The sequence below is a fragment of the Magnolia sinica genome, chromosome 2 (assembly GCF_029962835.1).
Source record: "Magnolia sinica isolate HGM2019 chromosome 2, MsV1, whole genome shotgun sequence".
Classification (NCBI taxonomy): domain Eukaryota; kingdom Viridiplantae; phylum Streptophyta; class Magnoliopsida; order Magnoliales; family Magnoliaceae; genus Magnolia; species Magnolia sinica.
In genome coordinates this window covers 55,435,623-55,459,912 of record NC_080574.1, presented here as the reverse complement: position 1 = coordinate 55,459,912, position 24,290 = coordinate 55,435,623, and the positions used below count along the sequence as shown (strand labels likewise).

At 42.3% G+C, this 24,290-nt stretch overlaps 2 protein-coding genes across 4 annotated transcripts in view; one reads left to right on the top strand and one right to left on the bottom strand.

Annotated features, from left to right (window-relative positions):
* LOC131237126 (U11/U12 small nuclear ribonucleoprotein 25 kDa protein) overlaps nucleotides 1–1,158 on the top strand; it is a 48,351-nt gene extending 47,193 nt beyond the window's left edge. For both annotated transcript variants that reach the window (XR_009167052.1, XM_058234785.1), the window contains one exon: nucleotides 603–1,158. The gene's annotated coding sequence lies outside the window, so the exon portion shown is untranslated. The remainder of the gene's footprint in view (nucleotides 1–602) is intronic.
* On the bottom strand, nucleotides 369–5,671 carry LOC131237125 (thiosulfate sulfurtransferase 16, chloroplastic-like). Of its 2 annotated transcripts, XM_058234783.1 has the most exons (8): nucleotides 5,492–5,671; nucleotides 4,604–4,699; nucleotides 4,379–4,492; nucleotides 4,156–4,229; nucleotides 3,314–3,343; nucleotides 2,488–2,558; nucleotides 2,329–2,382; nucleotides 369–736 (listed from the first exon to the last, which is right to left on the bottom strand). In XM_058234783.1, the coding sequence occupies exons 1-8, from the start codon at nucleotides 5,572–5,574 to the stop codon at nucleotides 665–667; spliced, it is 594 nt and encodes a 197-aa protein (XP_058090766.1). In that variant the 5' UTR covers nucleotides 5,575–5,671; the 3' UTR covers nucleotides 369–664. The 2 variants fall into 2 exon arrangements, with proteins under 2 accessions (XP_058090766.1, XP_058090767.1); XM_058234784.1 differs by lacking the exon at nucleotides 3,314–3,343 and having other exon boundaries at nucleotides 5,492–5,659.
* Between the last annotated feature and the right edge of the window lie 18,619 nt (nucleotides 5,672–24,290).

Sequence of the window (24,290 nt, the reverse complement as noted above, 5' to 3'; positions counted from 1 at the left end):
AATAGACGGTTGACTATGAGAAAAATATAGCACCCCACATTCAACTGAAATGGGCCAAACGTCAAATGGCTTGCCATCTCGCCTGTGAAACTGTCCACGGATACACAATGGATCCCAGCAGATTGACAGTCTAGATCACGTAGTTGCGAGCCTTGCATGTACATTTTCCTGCAATCTAGAACACCTTGCATCCGCAGAGGCTCAGGTGTTTTATGATATCTCTTGTTTCACCAAGCATCAGAGTTTTCATGCAATGCGGTGGAATATTACAGACCTCTGATGAAAGCCCATTTCCACCCACCTCAGTATGTTTCTGATATCATTCTTAAAACGAAACAGGAAAATTCTTACCCTTGAAACACAGTATAGAAAAGAAGCAACTAGCTGGCCTGATGAATCATCCTTATATCTCATTTCGCTGTTTGATTTTTTATACAGTATCTATTTCTTGTTCATAAATTATTTCCAATAGGTGTTTGTGATATGCTCTCACCTTGTGCTAGATTATATTATTTCTGTTATGGCAGTGGAATCAGCTCTCAGCTGTAGACTGCGTCATGTATTGGTGGATTAATAACTATGCAAACTTTGAAACTTCACAGGTCACAGGCACGCTAACGAGCGCACATGTCATGTGTCTGCACGTAAACAGCGATGACTGTTGCTACTCTGTTGGAAGCCCAGTCTGTGTCCATGCTGAAAACCCACCTGCTATGTCAGTGACGCCAGTGAAGCCCTGCAGGAGAAGAAAGTACCCATCAATCTGCTGTAGAAAAGCTATGCTATTGTAAATGCAAAATAGATGCAGAAAGCAGCTCTTTCGATTCAGATGCATATGGAATGCAAAAGAATCGCAAGAAATTCAGGAATGTAAAGAGGCTACACAGGACTTTGAAAGTTGGAACACAAGATGGTCTCTGTATCAAAGAAATGACTAAGGATCAGTTGGCTCAGAAATCCCCCAAAACATGGGATTATCCTGTTAATTCTGATTTCGTCTGGCACCATGCATTCCATGTAAGAATAGCACCCGTGGCCCTCGTTTTATCATCCTGTATTACCATTACTCCGAAATGGTTATTACCGATCAAGAATCATGATAACAAGGGAGATAGTCTAATGGGCGTAACCTAAACCCAATTTTGGGGCATTTCCCTATTTTCAGGTGTTCCTGCTGGGGTTGGTTTCCGACTAATTTTCAAGAATGCAGCTAGGATTTAGATGTGGAAATGTTATCATCATCATGTAACCCTCATCCCAATTAATTGGGTTCAGTTACATGAATCCTGTTATGCTATTCCACTCTTATCAAGGGCCACACCTTCTATTGGACCATAGGTCATCAAGTCTTTTCTTACCACCTCCATTCACATCCTTTTGGGCCTCCCCCTTGCCCTTTAGAGCCTTCAACTTGTATCAAGTCACTCCTAATAGGGGTGATTCTTGGTCTCTGTTGCACATAACCAAATCACCTTAGTCTACTTTCTCTCGTTTCATTACCTATTAGAGCTATTCCTAAGTTCCCTCGAATGCATTCATTGCTAATTCTATTCTTCCTTGTCTTGCCATTCATCCATCTTCAAATCCTCATTTCAGCTGCACTAATCTTATGAACATGTTGTGCCTTAACTGCCCTACATTCCATCCCATAAAGCATAGCTGATCTTATATCTATCCTATAAAATTTTCCTTTCAGTTTGATTGGTACACAACAATCAAAGAAAACTCTAGAGGCTTATCTCCATTTCTTCCACCCACTTGATTTATGTGGGCAACATCCTTCTCAATCTCTCCACTAATGAATTATTAACCCAAGGTATTGAAAGTGGTTATTTTGGGAAACTTCTTGGTTAGCAATCTTAACTAGTTGCTCATTTTTATTCCCATTGCTATTAAAATTGTACTCATATACTCTGTTTTAGTCTGAGTAATTTTTAAATCCTTTATATTCTAAAGCATCTGTCCATAAATCTATTTGAATTTATACCCTCCATCATGTTAATCAAAGCTATGTCATCTACAAACAACATACACCATGGGATCTCTTCCTGAAAATGCCTTGTTCACTCGAACCATAACCATGGGATTTCTTCCATCTGCTTGAATTATTTTGGCAACATCCTTCCCAATCTCTTTCACTCATTGACCCAATATATCTGTAGTCATTTTGGGAAATTTAAGGTGCAACTTACCTTTGGGGTGGTGCATCTTGGCAATAGTATTCTGTTTACCTTGAGAAATGGAACGTTCTTAACAAATGCATGGAAATTATGTGCCATGGAAGATGTGACTGTAATTGTGATTTGATGTGTATTGTGCAGAACTTACAGCAGATAAAAGATCAGTTGCAGCCATGAGTGACCTCTTTCCACTTTGGCATCCCTGTATAAGAGGGATATTAAAATCGCTAGATGAAAAAAAGCTGAGAAATCCAACATACAAGAATTGGGACCAGTGATCAGGCAAGATTCTTGAATGTATACGCACAATAAGTATCTCATCGTGCTTCCTGAAGTGTGATGATACCTCCTCCAGAAATTTCGGATTATTTGTCAAGCCTATATTGACAAACAACAGATAAGAATCCACCAATCAATAAATAAATGAAAAGCGTAAGAGAGATACTAACAAGAAACTATTAGTGTGTGATGTCTGATGATGATAATGATGACCACAACAATGTGGGCTGCTGAAAAAATTGTGATGCATGTATTGTAGACTTGTTTCGATGTTTTTGAGTGGCATGTTTCGATCATTTAAGCAGACCCCAAACAACCAGGACAAGGTGGTGATGATGATGATGATGACAATTCTCGTCTGAATTAATAAACAGTAACTACAGCCAAAGATAGCACCCAGCATGCATCAGACTAGACTAATGCAACTGTGAGATCCTGACTCGAGCCAATGGTAGAATGTTGGATGCATGCTACAGACACCCTTTTATTTGGACGATTTATCTGACTGGCCTTGCTGCGAGGGGGAATAACTTGAAATCTCACAGGTAAGGAAACCCATGTATCTAGACTGTGATCTTCATCTTTCCAAGTGCTAATCATTCCAGATTTTAAAATTCATGGTTTTAATACTCAGATGAGTTGGAAACGATTCATTGGAGTTTGACTCAGGCTCAGTCAGACATGATTTGGTTCAACACCAGGAATCATACCGGCAGAATTACCCCTGACTTTGACATTCAGGCTGATTCATGACTAACTCGGGCAAGGCATGACTCAACTCAAGAGTAGATGAGTCGTCCTGTATCACCGAGTCTTTTAACCCTCTTTAAAATTTTTCTTATTTATCTACTTACAGATGCTGCTACTCGCATTTCTCCTCCCACCTGACTCGCAACAAAATCAAACTTAGAGCATGAAGATCAACAACTGATCCCTTCCACTGAGAACCGAACATCATGTCTATTAAATGACAATAGAACTGCTCCCAGCCAGGGAAGCAGAGAAATGAAGCTGTATTCTGATTTAGCAATAAGTGTGCAAAGCAAACAATATCCATCTGAAAAACAGAAATTTGTCAAAGGTCATGCATTGCATTGTGGATGGACAATGCTGAAAATTCTGCAATGTTTGAAGATCTCAACAACCAATCTTGGAACCTTTTAACCATGTATTTATCGGCCAAATTTTAAAGGTTAAGATTGTTGCAACAATGATATTTTTGGATCCATGAAAGGTGGAATGCAACAGACCAGCATCTGGATTACCAGACCAAGGTCACAATTATCAGAATTGAAAACCGACGTGCACTTCAAAGATGAGGATCAGTTATCATATAGTACCTCAAAGAGATATGGTTCTATCACCTTCAAAGTGAAATTACATTGATGATCTAGTTAGAGCCCAAAGGGTATTGAGAGAGAGAGAGAGAGAGAGAGAGAGAGAGAGAGAGAGAATTTGAATTTCACATCTAATTGAAAGACACCATGTGATCACAACGTATTTGATATCTGATTATCCATATATATGTTGAAAAAAATAATAATCAGAAATGCGCATAAGAACATATGCATAATTCTCATGTAAGGAAGCTTTCAAATTACATGCAGATAAATGACTAGACTATATTTTTCATTCAAACACCAAAAACCTAAACCATAACTGAAAGGCTTCACCAACGGTGGTTATTAAAACATACCATTTCCGAATTTCAACATGTATGGAACGTTTATGGCCCCTATGGCGTGCCCGATACTGAATTCTTCTTCAGTCCTAAAAAACCATGGTTAGAGAACCAAAATCAAATACACCAATGCATGCATCATACACTTAGTTTCAGAACTAAACTACATTCAACATATTCATTTAATTACAATCACCCAAATCATGGTAAATGGAAATTCAATTTTCTTAAAACCTACCTGACATCAAGGTAACGGTGCCCGGCTTGGAGGAGTTCATATGCAACACGGACAGGCACTGAGTTTGGAATGCCCACCACATCTGGATTCCGTCTAACGGCCGCCACCATAGGTCTGTGGCATCAACTAAATTAAATAAGACAGGGAGGGAGAGAGAGAGAGAGAGAGAGAGAGAGAGAGAGAGAGAGAACCATTATTCATCCCTTCAAACAGACTAAGCTGTACCTTATTTTTAGATGTGGATTCTCCACGCCAACAGGCATGTACCGGAGCTGAAGCTGCAGTGATGCTGGAATCGACATTGGCCATGATGGTAAATTCCTGTGAATCAGATGATGAGATGGATAGATGGACACAAAGGCCTCCATGTTGAGATATATACATACATGCATGTACACGTACATACATATATAGGGGTAGAAAGGCTCACAGACACAGATAGATATGTAAATGCATACACCCTGATGCATAGCTCAACTGGTAGACTGAGTGGAGATACCTCGTTTCAACACTTGAGGTCTAGGTATCGATCCCTAGTGAGGGGTGGCTAACAGTGCGTGTACTGATAGTGGGAGTGTACTAACAAGCTAACAAAAAATAAAAAGATATGTAAATGCAGCTATGGCGCATAACATGCACACAGACATGCGTGCATGCATGCCTAGATACATGCACATGCATGAAGAAAGAAAGAATCACGCATTGATGTGTGTGCACCCACATATGTCTGTGTGTGAATGAGATGGTCTGAAGTCCAACCGGTTGGACATAAGTTACCGTCCATCAGCTGATAACTTCCAATCTTTCATGGATTAGCAATATCCAACCCGTTCAATAGGTTGGTCTTATCATGAAGATCACCTTGGAAAAAATTCGGTGATACCCATTCATGGAGTGGTCACTAGCATTCTGATATTTATCAATAGCTAGACATTAATTTCCATGGTGTGGCCCTCCTGATGCGTGGATAGGGATGATTTTTGCATTAGGTGATCCTCGTGGTGGGGCCAACCTATTGGAAGGATTGAATGTCACATGCACTTAGCAGGTTGGAAGTGATCGACCCAAACTTGTTGTCCAGAGAGAGAGAGAGAGAGAGAGAGAGAGAGAGACCTGTTGAGGGGTGGAGAGGAGAGAAGAGAAGGGGAGAAGGAAAGGGAGGAAGAAGAAGAAGAAGAGAGGGAGAGAGTAGCCATTTTCTTCTTTGATGTGGAAAGAGAAGCTGATCTTTCTTCCTATTTCTCTCAGCTATCTTTGGCTTTTATCAAAGCAGGGGATATGGGTTTGCGGTTGCATCTGTCTCTATCAATGGAATGCAATTGAAATCTGACGGTTTTTGCTGACGTAAATATAGATAAGAGTTCCGCCTGGGAGAGCGAAATGGCTAAGATTTGTCAGGCCCTTCTGACACTTTTTTCTTAGAGATATCAACGGATTGCACCTCGCGCGGATTAGGTACTACCCCTGCTTCTTCCGAGCTCGGGACAGGCTGGGCTTCGACGGGCCACCGTGATGTATTGATATCATCCACACCGTTCATTCATTTTTTTTCATATTATTTTAGTTACCATTTTATAGCATAAGTAAGATCCAAGTCTCAAGTGGAACACAAAGTGGGAATTAAATTACTACCGTTGAAATTTTTGTAAGGACCACAGAAGTTTTGGATCAAGATGACATTGGTTTTTTCACTTCATCTATTAAGTGTATACGACTATATCAACATGCTGGATGGAAAATAAGCAACGCTGTGGGCCCTAAGATAGTTTCAATGGTGGACGTCCTAAAACGGCTGCTTCCTATTTTGTGTATACTTGACCCTTGAATCAGTCTCATGTTTGATTTAATATTGTAAATTAGTATGAAAAAAAAATGAATGGACGGTGTGGATGAAATCCATTCATAACGGTGGCCCCTCAGAGCCTCCGCCTGTCCCGAGCTCGGAATAGGCGGGTGTAGTACCTAATCCGCGCCCGATAGGAACAGTCGAGGTGGATGACACCTGCACGTCAGCATGTGAGTAGCACCACGTGGCACAGTAACGTACATGCACTTTATTGTCTTGCATATGAGAAATGGTCACCTACAGCGGTTGTATTTGAAAATACACATACGGCCATTTCTTTCATCCAATTCCTGAAAAGGTGGGGCCCACCGTTATTATTACCTGCAATGAAAATCAGGCAGGTACGGTGACAGGTTTAGATACTAAGTCAAAATCAACGGACAGCCGATGGTATGGCTCAGGATAGGGCTGTTTTCCGATGAATAAGTTGATCTGCTCCATTTTCATACCAGGTGACTATCAGCTGATATTCCATGGCGAGACGTCTGCACAAAAGGAATTGCTGTATGTGAAAGCTCACGTATAGCCTTCCCATATGTTTAACCTTCCGCACGCACGTGCGTAAGAGCGGATTCGGTGAGACTCCGGCCTCCCCCAAGATGTGCGACCCTTAACATGGGTTACTGTGGGGCCCACTTTGATGTATGTATTATATATCCATGCCGTCCATACGTTTTTAAAGATCATTTCATGAAATTATCCAAAAAATGAAGCAGATCCAATTAGTAGGTGGACTATACCGTAAGAAACAGTGGTGATTGAACATTCTACCGTTAAAAACTTCTTAAGGTGTACCTTAATGTCGTTGTAGCGTTTGTTTACCATCCCCATCTGTTCTAGATTAAGGGAAAAATGAATAAATATCAGATCGATCCAAAACTTTTGTGGGCCATTAATAATCAATCAACACTGTTTTGCCTATTGTGTGGTTCAATTGATAATTGGATTTTTTTAATTTTTAAATAATATCATAAAATGATCTGAAAAAAACGGATGAACGACGTGGATACGTAAGATACACATCAAGGTGGGCCCCACGGTAACCGCGGCGTCTCACCTAATCGGAAGCGGATTTACCACACACCAGCTATATCGCTGCTGTGGGTACGTGTAGTCCGAAGACGAGCACTGACGCTCCTCGAGCAACGAGTTGTACGAACGGTTCAAAGGAGATCAAAGTTACATGGCTCAGCTATATAGCTGTCGTGGGCACGTGTAGTCCGAAGACGAGCACAGACGCTCCTCGAGCAACGGGTTGCACGAACGGTTCAAAGGAGGTCAAAGTTACATGGCTCTACAGTGATGTATTTATTATATCTACACCGCTCATTTATTTTTAGAGATCATTTTAGAGCATTATCAAAAAAATAAATCATATCCAAGGATTATATAGACCACACCGCAAATAGCAGCGGAGAAAATGATTTCCACTGTTAAACAATTTGTAAGGCTCACCGTAACGTCTATTTTTCATCCAATCTGTTCATAAGGTTACAAAGAGCTGAATTAAGAGGAAAAATAAATTTTATATGAACCCAAAACTCCCAAAAAAGGTTTCAATGGTATACGTTCAATCCCACTGTTTTTTGCAGTGTGGTCCAGTTAATAGTTAGATCTATTTTATTTTCATCCCAAGCTTTAAGACGAGCTCGCCAAATGGATGGACGGTTTGGATGTATCAGGCAACTCATGATCAGACCCACAGAAGCAGCTACCTATATAGCTGGTGCGAGGTACACCAGCCGATCCCCTCCCCACCTAATCTTGCCTCCACGCCTGAGGATAGGAACCCCACGTGCGGGCAGGAAGCGAATTGCGTACAGAGTACGCTATAACTGCGTACTGACTAAACACTGTGGGGCCACCGTGATGTGGGTGTCTTATCTACGGAGACGGATTGGCTACTCCCCCTGACATCATCCCCGTGGCTGGTGATCGGTATTCTACAAGCCCAACAGGATGTATTTATTTCACCCATTCCATTCATCCATTTTTACATATGATACAAAAAAATGATAGAAAGCGATTGGCTGGTGTACCACACACCAACAACCTAACTAGCATGGGTACGTATTGTGCGAAGACGAGCGCTGGCGCTCCTCGAGCTCTGAGCTGTACGAACGGTTCAAAGGAGATCAAAGTTATATGGGCCTTATGATAATGTATTTATCGTATCTACACTATTCATCCATTCGGTGAGATCATTTTAGATATTGATTTAAAAACTAATTAATTTACAAGGTTTGAGTGAACCATACCACAAATACCAGTGGGAAAATGATTCTCACCATTAAAACATTCTTAAGGCCCACTGTAACGTTTACTTTCCATCTAATCTGTTCATAAGGTCATACAGACTTGAATGAAGAAAAAAAAAAATAAATATCATATTAATCCAAAATTTCTGTAACCCCAAAAGGTTTTTAATGGCAGGCTTATAATCCTCCACTACTTTTTACAGTCTGATCCACTTGATTTTTGAATATGTTTTATTTTTCGTATCAAACTATAGGACTAGTTTACTAAGTGGATCGGACGGTTTGGATATAACTCACACTTCATAATGGACCCACAGAACTTGGTAACACATCAGCTAGGTTGCTGGTGTGGTACACCAGCCAATCCGCTTCCCGTTTTTATCAGATTATCTTTGGACATGAACCTAAACGTAAGCATATCCAAAGCTCAAACCACGGCAGCACAAGAAACAGGGGCGATGATGACGACTGCCGTTCAAATCTTCTGAAGGGCTCCCAGTGATGTTTTCAATTCACACCTTTTCTTGTATTATAGTCCACTTGAGTTTTAGATATACTTCAATTTTAGGGTCACGCCCTAAAATAAGCTGACAAAATGGATGGACGGCGTGGATAAGACTAATATACATCAGTTGGCCCACAGAGTTTACTCAGTGAGTAGGCAGTGCAATCCGCCTCCGTGCTGACCCTTCACGCGTGTAGAACATCAAGCGGGATCTTCAAGAATCAGGTAAGCCGTACTTGTCCGAAAACGATCGACGGCCTAGAAAACTTGGAGAAGGGTCCATTTGTTCTACCATATGTGCCTAACCGATAATGTGGGCGTTAGCACGCAAGCAAGCGTCTGGAGGTTTGCGTGAGATTAGCAGACCTGATGATGAACGCACATATATACAACGATCGGGATGGCCACATTGTGGGGACCATCATCGGTCTATCTAGCATAGCTGATTAGTCGCTTCTGATCGTACGATCCCAACCATCCAACTGATGAGTAGCAACTGGCAAATGGGTAGCCAAAAAGCAACAATGGTTTGGTCCGAATTTAGGACATATGATTATTATGATTTTCGTTGGCAACTCTGGGGCATTTTTTATTTTTTATTTTTAACTCTCTGGATCTGTTCGTTTGTTTGTTTGTTTGTTTGTTTGTTTGTTTGTTTTTTTTTTTTTTCATACTTTGTGGCCAGATTTACTTTAAAAATAGATCATGATCGATCACATTTGTATTGGAAAAGCTCTATGCAAAAATCAAGGTCCACTCATCGACGGTATTTCCACGATAAAACAATAAAAAAAGAAAAGATAATAAATCAAACGGTAAAAATAATTTTATTGATGATTATAATAATTGCATTTATAATCAGCTATTAAGAAATATTATCCTTTCATTGCTTGGTAGAGAGGATGGTCATCTTAGTGGACAGTGGGGATCGTCTAGCGTAAAATGGCGTGTCAGCATGCCGATTCAACTTAGTGGCACAACAACACAACAACATAACAACATAGCAACATAGTCACGTAGAAATTGACAGAGGGACATAGTCATGTCAAATTTGGCATAGTAGCGTAGTGGCGTAGCCACGGGCTTCCTAGCAACCTTGCGAACATGCAGTGTTACGCTGGCCCACATTAATTCTAACATCTTCTTCTTGAGAACTCTTCTATATCTTTATTTATAAATGATGTGAGATGGTTATGTAACTTCTCCCCTACCTTCTCACTTATGGTTGGTCATACAATTGCTCTACCACTAATTATGAGCAGTTACGTAACCGTTCCACTACCTTCTTAGCTATGGGTGTGCCATTAAGCGGTAATGTTCTCTCATGTCTTGTCATGTGTACATGGCGGTTATTGTTGATCGGCTTTGGCCATGTGACACATGGCCCATGACAATGACATTCGGCCATTGTCGATCATTATCGAGAACAATTAATTGTTATGGATGTTGTCAGCCGAAAATTGGATGTTTCAGCCATTATTTTTCCATTGACTATTTTAAGTATAGATTTTGTTGTTTTAACGGCTGTATAGATTCTCATTGAGATATTGTTGCCATGTGTTATCTTCTTAGTCATCTAATGTCACGCCCCAAACTCGAAAATCGGGCTCATAAAATTCCAGATCACTGAATCTGGTGTCGACAGCCTCTGTGGCACCCTATTCTCGGCTCCTAGCGCGCATACGCCAGATTCTGATCTTGGGATCCTATAAGGAGGATTTTCCAACGTACATTTGTCTCGTAATAAGCATAACTACGAGTTTACTCAAATCACAAAGGCACATTATCATCACATATCCACTAATATAAACATTTGAATACAGTACTAAAAGGGAAATACATATGTATCAAAATCAAAGCTCCAGAAGTCCGCTGCATGCTCCAGGTTCAACGCTGCTACGACCTAATGCCACTTGCACGCATCTATCATGCATAAGCTTATAGAAAGCTTAGATGGTGGTGAAAGTGTGTACGCAAGATAAGTATCAAGCACACAAATACAACGCCGTAATCATACAATATCAGAAATACTGGTAAAATCGTGAATCATACGATATCAGAGTAAGCGGAAATACTGACAAGATCATGAATCATACAATAACAGAGTAAGTGGAAATATACAGGTAAGTCCATGAGTCATATAATATCAGAATACGCAATGCAGATCATAATGAACCAAATATTATATCTTGTGGATGTCAATGCAATATGCAGATCTTGCTAAGTCCGTCTAAGCCCTATAAGTGCAAAAACGTAGCAATTCAAAATGTCATATGCTGTGGGTGAAATGCAATATGCGATGCGAATGAAATGACTAAGCTGGAGTGAAGTCGGGATGATAGTACATAATATCGCAAGTTATGGGGTCCATCACAAGGGAATTCCTATCTAAACCAGTCCCATACCTAAATTTAGATAGTCAAACATAATGTGGTAAACTCTTGATCTCAGGTTAGTCGCGCGCCCTAACCGAAATCCTGGCCATTGTAGTTACGCACCACCAGCCCGAGTGGATAGTGAATGGATGAATGAATGAGCATGCAACTCCTGCTCAGTAGCCTGCCAGCACAGTAGCCTACCAACCACTGGTAACTCACCCAGGCCTCAGCTCTGCCCATATTAACGTCCACCTACGTGCGCCGGCCCACATATGCAACAGTGACGGGGTGTCATAATATCATGTCAGTCCTCATATCAAGTCCACATATCAGTAATGTTCCTCTCAGGGGAGTCACCGGGGTCTATTACACTCCACACTGAATACCGCCTCCCTAGTCGCACAGCCCGGCAAGTGGAATAAACCACACTATTCGCCTTATCAGTAGTCTACCAATACCTAACCAGCTCGTTAATAGCGGACCCATTTGTGAGATGGTCAAACTCAGCCTAGCTTAAGGCCCCCTCACTTGGGCGGATAAGGCCACACCCCCTCCCAACTGACCATGACACAGTAGGAGACGAGACCTACTGTTACTTGGCACTCGGGCGCTCATGTTCTACTCGTTTTAGATGTTGGGGCGTCTCTTAGCCTCGGAGGTTCTGGGACTTTCACTCAAGAACATCCTAAGTGCCCACAGTGCTAGAACCAAGTATTTCCGGTGTCCCATCTGACCATTCATAATGTGCCTGTTGAGGTCACGACTCTGATGTCGCTAGGGCGTACAATGATCATGTCACACATATGCGAGATACGTGAGTCACACCGTATAGTCATGCAGCAATCCCGCACGTACCACGCACTTACGTGGGTAGCTCCTATCAATGAGTCCCATAAATAATCTGCCCAACGGCATATGTAATGATCAATCACTACTCATATCAAGCATACATATGATGCGTATGAGCATGAGTTATGGAGTTACACTAAGCATGTTATAAGGTGATGAACTATCCTCATAACGCAGATGGGCCTAGATGGCCTACTCACAACAAGTATAGGCCTATCAATGGGCCTTAGGGAGAGTTATAATGTAGACATTGAACCAACATTGTACTTACAATGTGGGCGTCAAACCATCATTGCTCCCAAGGCATAACCCGCCATAAACATCATGAGATAAATCACGGTAGAATTACACATCGTAATGGACCTTATATACATCCCACTGGGCCTCAATCCATGGGCTTAAATATATCAAATGAGTCGCATCACATGGGCCTCATATATGTTAAGGTGGGCCTTAACAGACGGGCCACAAATACATCAATATGGGCCTCATCACATAGGCCTTATATATATATCAAGGTGACCCTCAATAATGGGCCTTGTACACATCAAGGTGGGCCTTAACAATGGGCCTTATACACATCAAGGTCAGCCTTAACGATGGGCCTCATATATATATCAAGGTGGGTCTCAACGGACGTCCACAAGTACATCAATATGTATGTATTTATGTATGTATGTATATATATATGTATGTATGTATATATATATATATATATATATATATATATATATATATGAATCATATCAAAAGATCAATTGGATCGCACTCCAAATAATAGTGGTAATAATGATTTTCACCATTAAAATCCTCAAGGCTCACCATAACATTTATTTTCTATCCAATCTGATCACAAGTTCACACGGACCTAAATTAAAAGGAAAATAATTTCCCTATTGGTCCAAGACTTCTGGAATCCAAGGGTTTCAATGGTGGATGTTCAATCCCACTGTTTCCATAGTGTGGTCCACGCGGTACTAGATCTGTCTTATTTTTCATCTCAAGCCTTAAAATTATCTTTCAAAATGGTTGGACGGTTTAAATGCAACACATGCATCATGGTGGGTCCTATAGGGAAGGATGGCATAGATATAGCACATACCTCGTGCGTGGGGCCCACATGGCCTGGGACATCAATACAACAGCTATTATGTTGCTGTATGCTGCACTAGCCAACCCTCTTGCATGTGGGTCCCACGTGGGGCCCACCATAACGTTTACCTCCCATCCAATCTGTTAATAAGGTCACACGGAACTAAATAAAGAGGAAAAACAAATTTCATATCGATCCAAAATTTCTGTGACAACCCAAAAGGGTTTCAATGGCAGGCGTTAAATCCCACTGTTTCCTGCCGTGTGGGCCACTTGAGTCCCACATACGGCTGATTTTTAGGGTGGCCCACTGGTCAGAGGGGACCCAACAAATGCACGGTGTTGATGATCAACACACATCATGGTGGGGCCCATGGCTGGGACCCCTGCCCACCGCCCAGCATCATACGCAGTAGGATACTACTGTAGCGGCAACGCCTGTTGCTTATTTAAAAAAAAAATTTTTTTTTTTGTCCTTCGGTGGTTTTTCCTATGTGGGGCCCGCATCAGGTGGACCCACTCCACCCATTGGATTCCATGGCCCAAGATGGACCAAACAAGCCCAATATTCGATATATTTTGGCATATTGAAACATCAGGATGGATTTCAATGGTAAAACAACTGTTTTCTATAAAATGGCCCACCAGATAATCGGATTGGCCTCTTTTTTGGCTCAACGCCTAAAATGAGCTAGGGAATGGGATAGATGGCGTGGATTGGATCAATGCATCAAGGTGGGGCTTGTAGGAGTGGCCCACCCAAAAGCCTAGAAATATTTTTGTTTTGCCTTTCACGTGGGTACACCCACTGTCTGTTCACACTCCAACAACCACATCCAGGCGTGAATCATTTCATCAAGGTGGGTCCCACGTGGACGTGGCCTACTTGATCTGGATCACTCTAATATTTGTGTTTTCCTAACATCCATAAGGTAGGGCCCACATGGTTTGGACGACCATGGGGTCTATTTGATGGATGGTTTGGACATCACATATACTCATTGGATGGGCCACAAAAATAAATGAAGGAGAGAGAGAGAGAGAGAGAGAGAGAGAGAGAGAGAGAGAGAGAGAGAGAGAGACGTGATAATGGAGGGACCCCGACATTATGGGTCCTCCCTTCCATGCATTCAATCATACATCAAGTGGGTCCCAATACATGTGGGCCCACCGATCAAAATCAACGGTGGAGATCCTTTCTCCACCGAAATGTAAGGTCTAGATGACCCTATCCATGCAAGGAAAATAAACATCATGATGGGGTCCATGGAGAATGGTCTCATCATAGAATGATCATGAGAATCAAAGTGGGCCATCGACCACATCAAGGGTTCAAAATGAGATCCATACAATCAATCGGTAGGCCTCACTTGGCCCATCATAAAAATATGAAATCTAGGCCTATAGAAGCACCTACTATTTGATCTTCTTGGTTCGATGGAACGTCGATCTTCTTGTGTCTCACTTTGATGGAGGGTGATGAGAAAGGAATGGCTAGGATGATGGATCTTGGGGTGGGAAGTGGGCCACACACATGCACTTTTTTCTCTTGGAAAGCTTGGACGTCCACCACATTGGTTGCTTGGAAAATGTGTTGAGAAAGAGAGAGAAGAATGGTGGTTGTGAGGGAGAGGTGATGGATGTGAGTGATGGATATGAGGTGATAGGTGTACTTGACATATAAATGTGTTAGAGAGAGGGTGAGAGAGAGTTGACTTTGGGGTTGCTCTTGTACTTGACATGAGGTGATTGATTGATTGATTGAGTGATTGATTGATGGGACATGTTGTAGAGATTCTCTTGGGATTGCAAACGCGTATTGTTTTCCTCAAAATAAACGTGAGCCCACATCTCCTGGCCAAGGTATCGCCTCGGCACATAATACGCGGCGTCGAAACCGCGGCGACGGTGCAGTCGCAATGGTACAAGTCTCGAATTGAACCAACTCAGATCTACGGGATATGACTTAGAATCGCGCACAACTGCTGGTTACAGATTGTGGGTCACCGAAATTCGACCTGGAGGACCGCAGAAGCCTACAGAATAGTACAGGCTAGGATACGGGTCTTACAGCTCTTCCCTTTGAATAAAAATTTCATCCTCGAAATTTAAAACAGAACATGACCAATACAAAGCTCACCAAGGGAGGAAAATCCTATTAGAACAAAATATCCCAACATAATCAAACACCTAAGAGATCCAGACAACGCCCACGAATCTCAGCCTCTTACTCCCAAGACGCCTCATCAACACTACAATGACCTCATTGAACATCGGATCCTGGATTAGAAACAATCGAAACAGGAATACTATGCAGCCTCACAATCTCAACGGAAGGGAGCTATATCAGAAAATCTCTAAGTTATTCAAACTCGGGGATCTAATCATTCTAAGTTCTTAATAATCATGGAGTGCAGGATAGTTATTAGCGGATATGTAATGTCATCTTCAGGTATTCCCAAGTTATGCTCTGATACCAACTTCTGTCACGCCCTAACGCCGAAAATCGGGTTTACAAAATTTTCGATCACCGAATTCGGTGCTGACAGCCTCCGTAGTACCCCATTCTCAGCTCCTAGCACACATACGCCAGATTTTGATCCTGCGATCCTACAAGGAGGATTTTTCAACATAAATTTGTCTTGTAATAAGCATAACCACAAGTTTACCCAAATCACAAAGGCACATCATCATCACTTATCCACTAATATAAACATTTGAATACAGTACTGAAAGGAAAATACATATATATCAAAATCAAAGCTCCAGAAGTCCGCTGCACGCTCCAAGTTCAATGCTGCTGCAACCTAACGCTACCTGCACAGATCTATCGTGCATAAGCTTATAGAAAGCTTAGATGTTGGTGAAAGTGTGTGCGCAAGATAAGTGTCAAGCACATAAATACAACGCCGTAATCATACAATATCGGAAATACTGGCAAGATCATGAATCATACGATATCAGAGTAAGCGGAAATACTGACAAGATCATGAATCATACAATATCAGAGTAAGGCGAAATATACAGGTAAGTCTATGAGTCATATAATATCAGAGTACGCAATGCAGATCATAATGAGCTAAATATTATATCTTGTGGATGTCAATGCAATATGCAGATCTTGCTAAGTTCGTCTAAGCCCTATAAGTGCAAAAACATAGCAATTCAAATGTCATATGCCGTGGGTGAAATGCAATATGCGATGCGAATGAAATGACCAAGATGGAGTGAAGTCGGGATGATAGTACATAGTATCGCAAGTTATGGGGTCCATCACAAGGGAATTCGATCTAAACCAGTCCCATACCTAAATTTAGATAGTCAAACATAATGTGGTAAACTCTTGATCTCAGGTTAGTCGCGCACCCTAACCGAAATCTTGGCCATTGCGAAGGTACATGTAACAAATAGTTACGCACCACCAGCCCAAGTGGATAGTGAATGGATGAATGAATGAGTATACAACTCCTGCTTAGTAGCTTGCCAGCATAGTAGCCTGCCAACCACTGGTAGCTCGCCCAGGCCTCAGCCCCGCCCACATCAACATCCGCACACGTGCAACCACCCACATGTGCAACAGTGACAGGGTGTCATAATATCATGTCAGTCCTCATATCAAGTCCACATATCAGTAATGTTCCTCTCTGGGGGTCTATTACACTCTCTACTGACTGCTGCCTTCCTAGCCGAACAGCCCGGCGAGCGGAATAGATCACTCTATCCTCCTGATCAGTAGTCTATCAATACCTACTAGGCTTGTCAATAGCGGACCCATTTGCAAGCTAGTCAAACTCAGCCTAGCTTACAACCCCCTCACTCGGGCGAATAAGGTCACACCCTCTCCCAACCGACCACGACACAGTGGGAGATGCGGCTTACTGGTATTCGGCACTCGGGCGCTCATGTTCTACTTGGTCTAGACGTTGGGGTATCTCATGGCCTCAGATGTTCTAGGACTTTCACCCAAGGATATCCTAAGTACCCACAGTATTAGAACCAAGTATTTTCGGTGTCCCATCTGGCCATCCATAATGTACTTGTGGAGGCCACGACCCTGATGTCGCTAGGCGTACAATGATCATGTCACACATATACGAGATGCATGAGTCACACCGTACAATCATGCAGCAATCTCGTGCGTACCACACGCTCATGTGGGTAACTCCTATCAATGAGTCTCATAAATAATCTGCCCAACGGCATATGCAATGATCAGTCACTGCTCATATCAAGCTACATATGATGTGTATGAGCATGAGTCATGGAGTTACACTAAGCTTGTTATAAGGTGATGAACTATCCTCACAACGAAGATGGGCCTAGATGGCCTACTCACAACAAGTATGGGCCTATCAATGGGCCCTAGGGAGAGTTACAATGCGGACATTTAACCAACATTGTACTTACAATGTGGGCGTCAAACCATCATTGCTCCCAAGGCATAGCCCGCCATAAACATCATTACATAAACTATGGTGGAATTACACATCGCAATGGACCTTATATACATCCCACTGGGCCTCAACCCATGGGCTTAAATATATCAAATGAGCCGCATCAAATGGGCCTCATATATGTCAAGGTGGGCCTCAACGGACGGGTCATAAATACATCAATATGGGCCTCATCACATAGGCCTTATATATATCAAGGTGGCCCTTGACAATGGGCCTTGTACACATCAAGGTGGGCCTCAACAATGGGCCTTATACACATCAAGGTGGGCCTCAATGACGTGCCTCATATATATATATATCAAGGTGGGTCTCAATAGACGGCCACAAGTACATCAATATGTATATAATATGTGTATATATATATATATATATATATATATATATATATATATATATATATATATATACATATATATATATATATATATATAAATGAATAATATCAAAAGATCAACTGGACCGCACTCCAAATAACAGTAGTAACAATGATTTCCACCATTAAAATCCTCAAGGCCCACCATAACAATTATTTTCTATCCAATCTAATCATAAGGTCACATAGACCTGAATTACAAGGAAAACAATTTCCCTATTGGTCCAAGACTTCTGGAACCAAGGGTTTCAATGTGGATGTTCAATCCCACTGTTTCTATAGTGTGGTCCACGTGGTATTAGATCTGTCTTATTTTTCATCTCAAGCCTTAAAATGAGCTTTCAAAATGGTTGGACGGCTTGGATGCAACACATGCATCATGGTGGGTCCCATAGATGGATGGCATAGATATATCACATACCTCATGCGTGGGGCCCACATGGCTTAGGGACGTCAATACAATGGCTATTATGCTGCTATATTCGTGCACCAACCAACCCTCCTGCAGGTGGGTACCACATGGGGCCCACCATAACGTTTACCTCCTATCCAATTTGTTTATAAGGTCACATGGACCTGGATGAAAAGGAAAACAAATTTCATAATGATCCAAAACTTCTATGACATCCAAAAGGGTTTCAATGGCAGGCGTTCAATCCCACTGTTTCTTGCCATGTAGGCCACCTGAGTCCCACATACGGCTGATTTTTGGGGTGGCCCACTAGTCAGAGGGGACCTAATAAATGCATGGTGTTGATGATCAACACAGATCATGGTGGGGCCCACGGCTGGGACCCCTGCCCACCACCCAGCGTCATATGCAGCAGGACGTTGCTGCAGCGGCAACGCCTGCTGCTTATTTTTTATTTTTTATTTATTTTTGTCCTCGGGCGGTTTTTCTTATGTCGGGCCCGCATCAGGTGGACCCACTCCACCCATTGGATTCCATTGCCCGAGATGAACCAAACAAGCCCAATATTCGATATATTTTGGCATATCGAAACATCAGGGTGGATTTCAACGGTAAAAACAACTGTTTTCTATAAAATGGCCCACTAGATAATCAGATTCGCCTCATTTTTCGGCTCAATGCCTAAAATGAGCTGGGGAACGGGATAGATGGCATGGATTGGATCAATGCATCAAGGTGGGGCTTGTAAGAGTGGCCCACCCAAAAGCCTATAAATATTTTTGTTTTGCCTTTCACGTGGGTACACCCACTGTCTGTTCACGCTCCAGCAACCACGTCCAGGCGTGAATCATTTCATCAAGGTGGGTCCCACGTGGACGTGGCCTACTTGATCTGGATCACTCTAATATTTGTGTTTTCCTAACATCCATAAGGTACGACCCACATGGTTTGGACGGCCATGGGGTTTATTTGATGAACGGTTTGGACATCACATACACTCATTAGGTGGGCCATAAAAATAAATGATGGAGAGAGAGAGAGAGAGAGAGAGAGAGAGAGAGAGAGAGAGAGAGAGAGAGAGAGAGAGACACGTGATGATGGAGGGACCCCGACACTATAGGCCCTCCCTTCCATGCATTTAATCATACATCAAGTGAGTCCTAATACATGTGGGCCCACCGATCAAAATCAACGGTGGAGATCCTTACTCCACCGAAATGTAAGGTCTAGATGACCCTATCCATGCAAGGAAAATAAACATCATGATGTGGTCCATGGAGAATGGTCCCATCATGAATGATCATGAAAATCAAAGTGGGCCATTGACCACATTAAGGGTCCAAAGTGAGATCCATACCATCAATCGTTAGGCCTCACTTGGCCCATCATAAAAACATGAAATCTAGGCCTATAGAAGCACCCACCATTGATCTTCTTGGTCCGATGGAACGCCGATCTCCTTGTGCATTACTTTGATGGAGGGTGATGAGAAAGGAATGGCTAGGATGATGGATCTTGGGGTAGGAAGTGAGTCACACACTTGCACTTTTCTCTCTTGGGATGCTTGGACGTCTACCACATTGGTTGCTTAGAAAATGTGTTGAGAAAGAGAGAGGGGAATGCTGGTTGTAAGGGAGAGGTGATGGATGTGAGTGATAGATGTGAGGTGATAGGTGTACTTGACATGTATGGGTGTGTAAGAGAGAAAGTGAGAGAGAGTTGACTTTGGGGTTGCTCTTGTACTTGACATGAGGTGAGTGATTGATTGATTGAGTGATTAATTGATGGGACATGTTGTAGAGATTCTCTTGGGATTGCAAACGCGTAATTTTTTCTCAAAATAAACGTGAGCTCACATCTCCTGGTCAGGGTATCGCCTCGGCATGTAATATGCGGTGTTGGAACCTTGGCGACAGTGCGGTCACAATGGTACAAGTCTCAGATTGAGCCGATTCAAATATACGGGATACGACTTAGGATCACGCGTAATTGCTGGTTACAGATCGCGAGTCGCTGAAATTCGACCGCGGAAGACTATTGAACAGTACAGGCTAGGATATGGGTCTTACATCTATTCTGACTTGATCAATTAGGCATCAACAATGTCCCCTCACGTCTCTTTACATTCAAAGAATATGAAGAGATGTTTCTTTTGATAGGAAATTGTGATGGTAGCTCCACGTGACAGCTCCCCTTGACCATTCGACTTGTAATCCTTGAGCCATCGGGCTGACTGATGGAAGAACCAAAAGAGCTAGAGGTTTCCTCCCAAGCTGCTCAGATCACGAAACAGATTGCCCCCAAGGGCTACATAATTTGGTTCATCTTGGTCGTGTTGGTTGTAGGATTAACATTTCAACCGTTTAAACTTATACTAACATGAAGTGGAAAAATTCAACCATTTTAAATTTCCCAACCATATTGTTACGTCATTGAACTAAAAGTCGCACACGCATCCCACTAGGCAATCCAAAATGGTGTTTGACTCAACATTCAATCATTGATGTGCGACCGTGCTAGAGTCGAATACAACTTGATTGAACCGAACACTAATAACCCTAAGCACCAAGATAGATAGACAGACCGTGGGTGTTCAACTATAACGAGAACTTAGCGGTTTGGTCATCTATTCAACCACCTACGAGAGAGACTAGGAGACTTGCAAAGAGAAGGGTCCACCCTTTTAATGGGTTCTTTTTTCCTTTCAACTGAAAGTTCTTCAATATTCACGTGATTGCGATCATAATTCACGATGAAAAAATAGAAAGAAAATATAATAGGCTGAAAGCTTAAAGTAATTTTATTTATGATTTATAGTAATTGCACTTATAATTAACTATTAGAATGATAATCTTTTTATTGCTTGTTAGAGACTAAGCTTCATGGTAGAACGGTCATCGAGCAAATGATGATGATTATCTTATTGGATAGTGGTTATCATCTAACCTAAGATGGAGATCTAGCATAGTATGTCACACCCTAGACTCGGTGACCGGGCTCACAAGAATCCCGATTACTGATTCTGGTGCCGACACCTCCTTAGTATCCCATTCTCGGCTCTTGGCACCAATACACCAGGTTCCGATCCTAGGATCCTACAAAGAGGATTTCTATAACATAAGTCTGGTTCATAAAGAGCATATCCCAGATCATAACATCAAAACCACAGGTAATAACTGCAGAACACTATTACAAGATCCACTAAGAATTTAAACTTTTATAAGATACACAGCTCAAAAGGGAAATACAAGAAGTATATAAGGGCAATCTCCAAATGGTCCACGGCACGTTCCACGCTCCTGCCTTGCTACTGCTACTGCCTAGAATCACCTACACGCATCAATCGTGCATAAGCTTTTAAAAAGCTTAGAGGGTGGTGTAAGTGTATGTAATACCAGTGCCGGGAATGCAATATTAGAGTATGTAGAAATGCGGCAAGAACCATGAATACCATCAATGTTGTCAGCCATACCAAGGCTATACAACAAGAGGCCTACATAGTCAATGCTATATGCAAGGTGCAATGCAATCATGCCAATCCTAATCACAAATATAAATTAATATAGTTCCACTATAGGGAATCCACCGGGGTCAAATACACTACCTGCCGACTGCCGCTCTCCTAACCGCACAGCCTAGCGAGCGTAAGAGACCTCACTACCTGCCTGTGGATAGCCAATCACCAACAAGGCTCACCGGTAGCGGAGCCATTCACGAGCTGGTCAAACTCAACCTAGCTATTGCCCCCTCTCTCAAGTGGGTAAGGTCATACCCATCTCAACCGACCACGCTATAGTGGGAGTCACGGCCTAATGGTATAAGGCACTTGGGCGCTTATGTTTTTCACTCGGTCTTAGCATTGAGGCGTCTTCTGATACCATGAAGGTTTAGGGGCTTTCACCTAAGGACATTCTAAGTGCCCTAAATGCTCAAGTAACATTTTCGGTATCAAAATCTAGCCATCCACGATATATCTATGGAAGATACAGCCCTGATGAAGCAAGGGCGAATATCCATATGCTATGCAATGCTAGATGCATGAATCACACAATCAGCTATGTATAAATTCCGAGCATCCAATGTGCTCAAGAGGGGCAACTCCATCCCTCAGGGAATACCATAATATCCTGCCCAATGGCATAACCATGATCAATCATAATCTCAACCAAGCACACATATGATGCATGTGGGAATGGGTCATAAAGATAAGCAAGTATGTCATGCAGTTATGTTGTACTCTCCTCCTAAGTAGGGTCTAGGTACTTAGACAAATTCCATAAAGAACATAACCTCTAGTGAGGGCCTAATAGCCTGGAGTAGCCCACAAGACTAAGATAGACAATGACATGGGCCTAAATGATAAGAATGGGCCTAACAAGGGTCCATGGTGAACATTTAATCACCCATATATGTAAGTGAGCCTAGCCAGGCCTAGAAGGGTACACAAATGTGGACATTCAACCACCATTTATCCCAAAAAGGTAACCTAATAACAATATACTGAGAATCAAGACCCATGGCCCGAGCATAATCATAAACAAGAAATGGGCAGTTATATATATATATATATACACACACACTACTTACATCACATGTTGGGCCTCAATAAAGTGGCCCAAAGCCTACATACATTACATTGGTTCAAAAGGGGCAATACATGATCCAATCCACATACAATAACATGGGCCCATAGGGAAGGTTATGGCCCAAGAATAAGGTCATCAAATCCATACATTATAGTGGGCCTAGTGGGCAGCCTATTATCCCAAACACATGGGCAAGAATCACATCCAAGTTAAGCCAATTAGGCCTTACAACCTTAGCCAAAAATCTAATTGATTTGGTGGGCAACCAAGGGCCCAACCACACATACATACTTCAAACCCAACCAGCCTAACATAATGATGGACATAGCCCATAAATCCACAAGCCTAGCTAGGACGTCCCAGCCCATTTGGGCCTACAAGGAATTCTAAAAATCTGGTTGTTTAAGGGTCTTTATAACCCAATTAAAGCGGGCCCCCAAGATGCATCAATTAAGTCCAAAATTAAGAAAACAAAAGCATGAAACATTTTCACAAATCCTCACAATATGGTGGGCCCCACACCCTTAAAACTCTAGCCATAAACAATGTATATTTATAAGGTACTATGCTGGATTTTCAACCCACCAGCTATCTAGGCCTGGTGAAGCCTAGAAACTGGTAAATATGAAGTGGATTTAAATCCCAGGGCACCCAGCAACATGCACAGGGGGCCCCACCACATAGGGAGTGCACATACAACACATAAAACAAGTGGGCCTTACTATTAGACTGAAAGTCCAGCAGCAGCCCAATGTAATGGGCGTCCAACAAAGGGGTGGGTGGTCCAATAGGCTGGACGGTCTGGCCCACATCAAAGGTTAAAGTGGGCCCCCCACGTCCAAGTGGGCCACACAAATGGATGGACGCATGGATAAAACATTTCATCAAGGTGTGCCACATGGAGGTGGGACGGTCACCCTTGCTGGACGTCAACCAGCTGGGACGTCCAGCCACTTCCACCCCAAAATCTGATGGCCCTGATGGCTTATGTTCACATAGAATGGGTCCCAGCAATTTGGGCCACCATAGAGATAAATTTTGGGGTCAAACACTAACCCAAACAATCACAAATACACACACACACACACACACACACACACACACACACACACAGAGCAAGGTATTAACCAGAAAAATTCTGCTGCTGAAATTGTTG

Coding starts and splice junctions, on each gene's coding strand:
- LOC131237125 (XM_058234783.1), bottom strand. CDS start 5,574: ATGGCTACTCTCTCCCTCTCTTCTTCTTCTTCTTCCTCCCTTTCCTTC. Junction 2,559..3,313: donor AAATGCGAGTAGCAGCATCT/GTAAGTAGATAA, acceptor TTGTCAATATAG/GCTTGACAAATAATCCGAAA. Junction 2,383..2,487: donor AGCACGATGAGATACTTATT/GTGCGTATACAT, acceptor CCTCTTATACAG/GGATGCCAAAGTGGAAAGAG.